This window comes from Zalophus californianus, chromosome 7 (genome assembly GCF_009762305.2).
Source record: "Zalophus californianus isolate mZalCal1 chromosome 7, mZalCal1.pri.v2, whole genome shotgun sequence".
In the NCBI taxonomy this organism is placed as follows: Eukaryota; Metazoa; Chordata; class Mammalia; order Carnivora; family Otariidae; genus Zalophus; species Zalophus californianus.
Genome location: NC_045601.1, coordinates 130,430,795 through 130,438,546, shown reverse-complemented (window position 1 = coordinate 130,438,546; position 7,752 = coordinate 130,430,795). Strand labels below are relative to the sequence as shown.

Sequence of the window (7,752 nt, the reverse complement as noted above, 5' to 3'; positions counted from 1 at the left end):
CGCCCAGTGAGGTGGAACTTTCATGTCATCTTCCAGCTTTCATTTTTACTATGGACAGGTCTGCTTGTCAGTCTATTGCTCTTCCTTTCTAGGTCATCTCTCTATTCTTCCAGGCTGCTTTTAAATTTGCTTTGTCTTTAGCATTCTCCAGTTTTGCAAGTTTGTGACTCGATGTGACTATCTCTTAACTTGCCCAGCTTGGCATTCATCGTGCCTTCTTTATCTGTGGATTCATTATCTTTAATTGATTGTAGAAAGTACTCAGCCATAATTTTGCAAAAATTGCCTCTTCTCCGATCTCTTTATTCTCTACTTCTTAGACTCTACTTAGGTATGTATTAGACTTTCTTGTTCTTTCCATCATATCTCTTAGCCTGTCATTAACATCTCCTATCTCTTGTCTTTGTGGTACATTCTGAGCGATTTTTGCCGATTTTGTTCCAGTTTCCCAACTCTTTGGATCTAATACACTGTTTAACTAATTTGCTTTTTTAAAAATGTATGTCAATAATTATTATTTTCATTTTCAACAGTTTTTTCTAATATTCCTGGTCAATCTTTGTTCATTTTTGTGATTCTGTATGCTTTTCTGTATACTTTCCCACACATGATTATTTTATATTCAAGCTGATATCTCCAATTTCTGAAGCCCTCAAAAGTCTAAACATATTATTGCTTTTTCTGCTAATTCTCATTTGAGGGGGTTCATTTTTCATGTGGCTATAAGCTGATACTTTGTGAAAAATCTGGGTGCCTAAATTGAAGATGCTTTGTCCAGAGACTATTTGTGTTCTTCTGGAATTTAGATGGCACTACTGCCCTGAGACCATTTTGGCCCCTTCCCAGTTTCTCTGGTTAATTTTCTGGTTTCTGGTTCCGCTCAGCCCCATGGCCACTGGTCCGGAGCTTCATCTTCCATGTTGCTGAAAGTAGATTTGCCTTTGGGCCAGTTTAGCCTTTCACATATGTTTATTGTTCCTAGTCGAGTATCAGGTACCTCTTAGAAGGAGCTGGGAGTGCCTGGAGATCTGTTCTTCCTATTGCAACAACGAATTTAAAAACCGTGCCTTAAGCACGATGGCCTTGTTTCAAATCAAGAAGGCTCTTCAAATGATCTAGTCTACCATCATACCCTCTTCTTGCTTTCCTCCTGGCTTCTTTTTTTTTTTTTTTAACCTACCTGTTTTCATTCTGAAATATCTTTTTTTTTAAAGATTTTATTTATTTATTTGAGAGAGACAGAATGAGAGATAGAGAGCACGAGAGGGAAGAGGGTCAGAGGGAGAAGCAGACTCCCCGCTGAGCAGGGAGCCCGATGCGGGACTCGATCCCGGGACTCCAGGATCATGACCTGAGCCGAAGGCAGTCGCTTAACCAACTGAGCCACCCAGGCCTCCCATTCTGAAATATCTTTTTTTTTTTTCCAGGAATCTCCTGCTACTTCTCTGAATTTTCTTTTTCAGTCCTTCTCTCTTCCACATCTCTGTTTTTCTCCCCCACCCTTTACAGTATTTTTAAAATATTTAAAGAGTTTTCCAGAATCCCAGTTCTCCTTTCTTCCTAGCTTATCTCATCCACACCCTTGGACTTCAGCTATCGTTTCAGCTCTTCCAACTCTAAGTTATAAATCTGTTTCAAATTACCCTCTCGTAACCTCCATTTGGACTCAAACTCAAGATTTTCACAACTGGCCTTATGATCTCTCCCATACAGTACCTACAAATCTGCTTCTCTTCCAACATTTCTCAACTCGGTTTTGGACACCACTGTCCACCACTCACCTAAGCTGGATGGGCCTGTTGATTTTAACACCTAAATTAAGTTCTGTCCCTTTCTCTTCTGTTTCCATCATCCCTGCTGCACAGTCGGATCATCATCATTTCTTCCTGATCAACTGACATCACCTGCTTTTCTTTCTCTTGCCTCCAGACTCACAGCTAAAATTTGCCCTACTCACTGCTGCTTTTGTGATCTTTCTGAAATGCAGATATGAACATGTCACTCCTCTGTGGAAAATTTTTCATTAGTTCCCCCGTTAATGTGTGGTAAGTCCTAGGCTTCATATCTGGTCATATAAGACCTCCATGATGTAACTTTAAAAGCTTTTTACTTTTCTGCCTATTTTTTCTTTATACTGCAAGAGGGCCAAGAGCATATCTGTCTTGTTTACTGTGGCATTATTCTAGTGCCAAGCCCAGGGCCGATACCTCATAGATAATTATTAAATGGATACATCACTGCCTTGTCTCTCATGCTTCTGATTCATGGACCCTTCTTGCTAGCCAATCTGGACATTTTTTCGCAGTAACACAAGTTTGTCCTCCTCTCACAACTCTAGACTAGTTACTATTTACTCATTTACACAAACATAGTGGTTTATCTTGGAATTACCACTAACACTCTAACTGGTACTTAGTAGGTTCTCTGAATGAATAAATGAAAACAAACTTAGAAGTGCGGCCTAGGAGGTAACATACCCGAACAGTTGACTGATACAAGGGACTGCAATCCAAGAGCAATTTTCCCCCAGGTGGTAGACGCACAAGCAAATACAAGTAAAGGCCAACATGTACCTTTCTTCTGCCCTTTCCAAGTCTGCAAACCAGATTTAACAAATCAAGTTCTTTTGTAGAATGAATCCAAGCAAAACCAAAACAGAATAAAGGGCAAACAAACCAACTTCCTACAAAAAAAAACTGTAAAGGTAACCAAGACTTTCTGAAGCCCCAATTACAGAGAGCACCAGCTCTAGAGGCGCCCAGGTGTTAACGGAAGCCCTGCCCCGAGAGAGGCGGGGCTTGCAGGACAGGGCGGGGTTTGTCCGGATTGACCACGCCCCCGTGGGCGGGGCGTAAGCAGGCGGAAAGCTCAGTAGCCAGCGCACCGCCCCCGCCGTTTCCTAGGAGACGAAACACACAAGACGCCTGAGCTTCACATGCAAGCGAAAGAGGTAAGCGCCGGGTGCCGGGCCGGTAATCCCGAGCCGGCTGCGGGGCCGCCACCCTCTGTCCGATCCAGCTCGAGCCTGTCCTGCGAGGCCCGCCCGGCATGTCCCCTCGGCGCCCCGTCCTACCTGGGCCAACCCCCGCCGAGAGAAGTGGCCTGGACACTGGTAGGGGGAGGGACGGGAGGGAGAAGGACCCGGGGGACGAGGGCGAAGCGGGGGAGGGTCCTTCTGCGCCTACTTCGTTCCTCGCTCTCCGAGGTCCCCTGGACCACTTTTCCGCGCTCCTTGACGGAGGGCTAGATTCCGGGTGGGAGGAAGACGGCAGGCATACCTCAGTGTGAGGACCCCGGCCCCGGAACCTCTCCGTTTTGATCCCCTACGCCCCCCACCCCACCCCCCTCCACCGCTCGCTCTACTGCTGGGGCTGGAGGGGAAACTAGGAGTGAGAATAGGAGTGAGAAGCGAGATCCCGTCTCGGGAAGGCAGCGGAATTGAGTTCACAACTACAAAATAAAAAAGGAAGGAAAAGAAAGAAAACCGGGTCTAAATTCCGTCCTCATTCGTGCATCCCAAATGACTCCCAGCAGAATCCCGGCGCAGGGTGGCTCTGGGGGGCAGCCAGAAGTGGCCCGCCAGACCGGCTGCGGGGATGCTGGGGGATCACCCGCCGTCGGCGGCCGGACACACAGGGCCCGGGGGACGACCCCTTTCCGGCACACCGGCAGGACCAGGACCCCAGGAGTCTTTTACAGGGCCCTAGTTTGCGAAAAAAGATCGGAGAGTCGGCGTGGTGAAAACTTTCTTACCGCAGACAAGACATTTTAATTTAGGGACAGAGGAGGGGGCAAGGAAGTGGGGAGCAATAAAACTAATATTAGGGGCTTGTAATTTCAATTCTAAAGGAGATTAATTATATTTAGATAATCATTTTAAATGAGCAGACATCTGTCCTAATGATAACGATGTTCTTTGAGCCAAAGTAACACATTACTCTCCAGCCTTCTGACTTTCCTCTACGTTCGCCATCTCCCAATTCACTGCAGCGTCCGGGACAGGGAGAACGCCCACCCCAAGGTGGCCACTTAACTGCTTATGCAAAGTTAGCCTTGCGCAAGGATGTTTGATCTCTCTGTTGGGGTGGTTTTTTATTTTGTTTAGTTTTAGTATAATGTGTGAATGTTAGCACAAAGCACAATGCTGTTGTTTTTTTAAACACGGAATCTTTGTTGTCCCACTGTAAAAGCTCTCCTTTCAATTTCTGTAAACATATGTTTTGGTTACTTTGAGATCTTTTTTTGTCTTGCTCTTAAACAGCTTAGTGATTCTTAAAAGGTTATTTTTTAAACAAACGTTAATGTCAGCGTTGGAGTGATATCGTTACAGTAGGTTCTGCAAAGACAAGTTGAAGATTTCCAAACGTTATCTGTTCAGTGATTGGCAGACACAAGTTTTACCCTCCATTTGCCCTCTGTGTTTAATCTTCTTTAATCCCATCTAAATCCCTTTTAGCTGGCAGAAGCTACTGAGAATACAGCTTAAGTTTACAGTAATTGTGCACTTAGATAAAAAGAAAACTATAATAGGAGAGAAATTATAAGGGTATTTGTTTAATGCAGGTCTATAATTGAGTCTCTAAATCTCTTTCTTTAAATCAAAATATAAGGTTTGTTTAGCCGTAGGAAAGTCACTAAATATTGTAACTTAATTGTAGAAAATTCCAAGTTCCTAATAGTTCTGCTAAATTAAGGATCATAGTTGTATTACATTTACTTGTGTCCTGCCTTGTTGCATGTATATACATATATATGGAAATATATATACAGTTGACCCTTGAACAATGCAGGGATTAGGGGTTGAACCTCCTCACGGTCAAAAATTCTAGTATAATTTTTGACTCACCAAAAACCTAATAGCCCGCTTCCTCCAGAAATCTTACTGATGACATAAACAGTTAATTAACACACATTTTGTGTATGTATTATGTACTGTATTCTTCCAATAAAGTAAGCTAGACAAAAGAACATGTTATTAAGAAAATCAGAAAGAAAATACATTCACAGTACTGTATGGTATTGATCAGAAAAAAATCTGCATATAAGTGGACCTGTACAGTTCAAACCCATGTTGTTCAAGAGTCAACTGTAGAGATGGAAATATTCACATACATAAGAAGTCATGTTAATACATCTCTATTCGGCAGAATTTGTTTTCTGTAGATCAACAGAGAAGAATGAATGTAACCTGTAGAGACATATTATTGTGTGTGAACTGGGGACCCGTAGGCAGCCTATGTCTTCTTAACTTACATCTATTGCTTTTGACTAGTAATTAGTTTAGGAGCTTGCTGTGGTACATCAGTTAAAGTAGTTGTTTATGTGCCATCAGTGAGTAGAAACATGGGAATAATGATTTAAATAAATAAATAAATAAACAAACAAATAAAAAACTCTTCACCTTGATATCTGTGCCTCTTTACATGAGGCCATTGTCTTTATATTTTCAAGGAGGATTTCAAGGAAATGGTTGGCTTCTAACCCTGGAAAACGATCTGTTTTGTAATTAGTATGTCTCAAAAGAGGCCTCTCTAAGGTTTTTGTTTGGGAGCATAGTATAAACTTGTTTTTACTTAAAGGTTAGGTAGGGCTTAAACTGGACAGATTCTCTGAGAACCACAAATCAGACTTTTTAAAATCTATGTCATGTCCATTATCTTCATCACTCCACCCCTTAAATGATAGAAGCTGAGAAATGGCTGTGTCCCCTGTTCATTCTTCCCTGAATGTAAGTAGACCCTATGCTGTAGCCACCCTCACGTGATACAAATTGTGTTTCCAGCGTTTATTCGGAAAGTGGTTGGTTAGGCTTGGCAAAAAGTTTCTACAATTTCCACTCCAAAAATTGTTGGGTTTCCAGGCCAATGCAGGAAGTCATCAATGAGTGAAGATCTGTAGTGCTAATAATACTGGTGATGGTGGTGGTTGATGGTCTTAATAGTGGAAGATAAAGAGGCAATTAATTCCACTTTTCGAGGTTAAGTCACTGCAAGGAAAATTTTGACTATTGTTTCTTGGACCCTGTCACCTCTGCATTTCTTTTCGCACCTGGGCAGCCTCCCTCTTTCATTCCCTTCTCAAGCAATATGTCCTTTTCCAGAATTGCCTACATTACTTCCTGCCTATCAGGCCCTCAGCACTTGTCCTCAATTAGTATTAACATGAAAGAAAAGATGATGTTATTATCCCACTGAATTTCTGAATTAAGAAATTAGTTTTCATAAGGGGAGCTCTACTTAGACTCCCTTCCTCCTGTACTCCTACTTTCTTTCCCTCCACTGTTTCTGGCCTATTATTTTTCTAGTGTCCTTCTGGGTATAGAGCCAGATGCAGCTTCAGGGTCTAGTAGGGGTAAGGAGCACCATTTGCAATTTCCATTTGGTCAGTAGCATTTTGGTATTTTAGGGTAAGGAAATGGGTTAGGAATCTTAAAGTGGAGGTGAGGGTGGGCAGTTTTCATTGTGGGGCAGACTCTGCATGGTTTTGAAGGAAAAACGGGGGGGGGGGGTAGTTCCTTTAGCTGCATCAGTGATTGTAAAAGCCAGTAAGAATGAGTTCTTTAGAAGTTGGGGACTACCCTACAAAAAACAAGCAGCCTCAAACCTAATGCAAGTACTAGACTGACTCCATCATTGATTCTCTGATTGATTATAGATACATTATATTATAGATTACAATCCTACTGATACGACGAACACCGTGGCCTTGTGGACAAATATATTCTCTATATTGTTACTTAACCAGAAGGGATCAGTAAACCTATAGAGAGCACTTTTCCTTAAAAGGCCGGTGTATGTCACCTCAAGTAAGATAAGCTAGAAAAGATGTCAAACAATTTAACATGTTGATAACAAACTGCAAAATACTGATTTAATAAAATTCTAAATGATAAGAATAAATACATTTTAGTCTGTGTTTTGTTTAATCATAACACATAGTACAAAACAAACAACCCAGAGGTGCCCAGCTGGCTCAGTTGGAAGAGCATGCGACTCAAGAGTCATGGGGTTATGAGTTCAAGCCCCATGTTGGATGCAGAGATGACTTAAAAATAAAATCTTAAAAAAAAAACAAACCCAAAAGATCTTTCAAAAATATTTCCTTATGCAGATAAAGGAAAAAATTAAGAAAAGCAAATACATGTATGGGTCAGGAACCATGCAGAAGGGGTGATGACTTTCTTTCTATAAATGCCTTAATATATCGATTCCATGTACATGTATAATGTAAATACCACTTACAAAAAATTCTATTTCCAGGCAAATGGGGAATCATTTGCTGGCATCCGTTAAGACCATTTGTTCAGACTTAAGCTGAAAAAGAATACCTAAATAGATAAGGAATCTACTATTGTGATCTCTTTTTTAAGATCCTGGCCACAGTTAGCACAGCCTAAATTAATTCATACATGACTTTCAAGGGGGTATTATCTATATGAAGTAAAATAAATGATACCCTAATGCACCCCCACCCTGTTACTTTTTAAGTACTTTTTAAGTCCCACAGGGCTCTTCCCACCTTTCCTATGGACAAATACATTCCCGTAATAGGAATAAACATAGTTTTATTGTCCTTCCCTGCACTTTTGTTTCTTCCTCCTGAAAGCCTGCTTTTGGAAGTCTTAGGTACTTTGATGACCACGTCATAACCTGTGGGTCCTAAATTTCTGCATAGAAGAGAAAAACAATTTCTATGATTTTATTTTGTGGAAATGAAACAGTACTACAGTGAAAGAAATCTTTGAATGAAGCA

The 7,752-nt window shown here is 41.4% G+C and overlaps 1 protein-coding gene across 5 annotated transcripts in view; it reads left to right on the top strand.

Annotated features, from left to right (window-relative positions):
* The first annotated feature begins 2,877 nt into the window (after window positions 1-2,877).
* Window positions 2,878-7,752, top strand: part of MAK (male germ cell associated kinase) — a 59,428-nt gene continuing 54,553 nt past the window's right edge. For 3 of the 5 annotated variants that reach the window (XR_003521604.2, XM_027603177.2, XM_027603180.1), the window contains exon 1: window positions 2,972-3,112. Coding sequence is in view for 1 of the 5 variants with exons in the window: in XM_027603179.2 (XP_027458980.1) it covers window positions 2,936-2,950 (15 nt within the window). In the remaining 4 variants the exon portion in view is untranslated. Of the gene's footprint in view, window positions 2,951-2,971; window positions 3,113-7,752 lie in introns of those variants that run through there. The other 2 variants (XM_027603178.2, XM_027603179.2) reach the window with 2 other exon arrangements.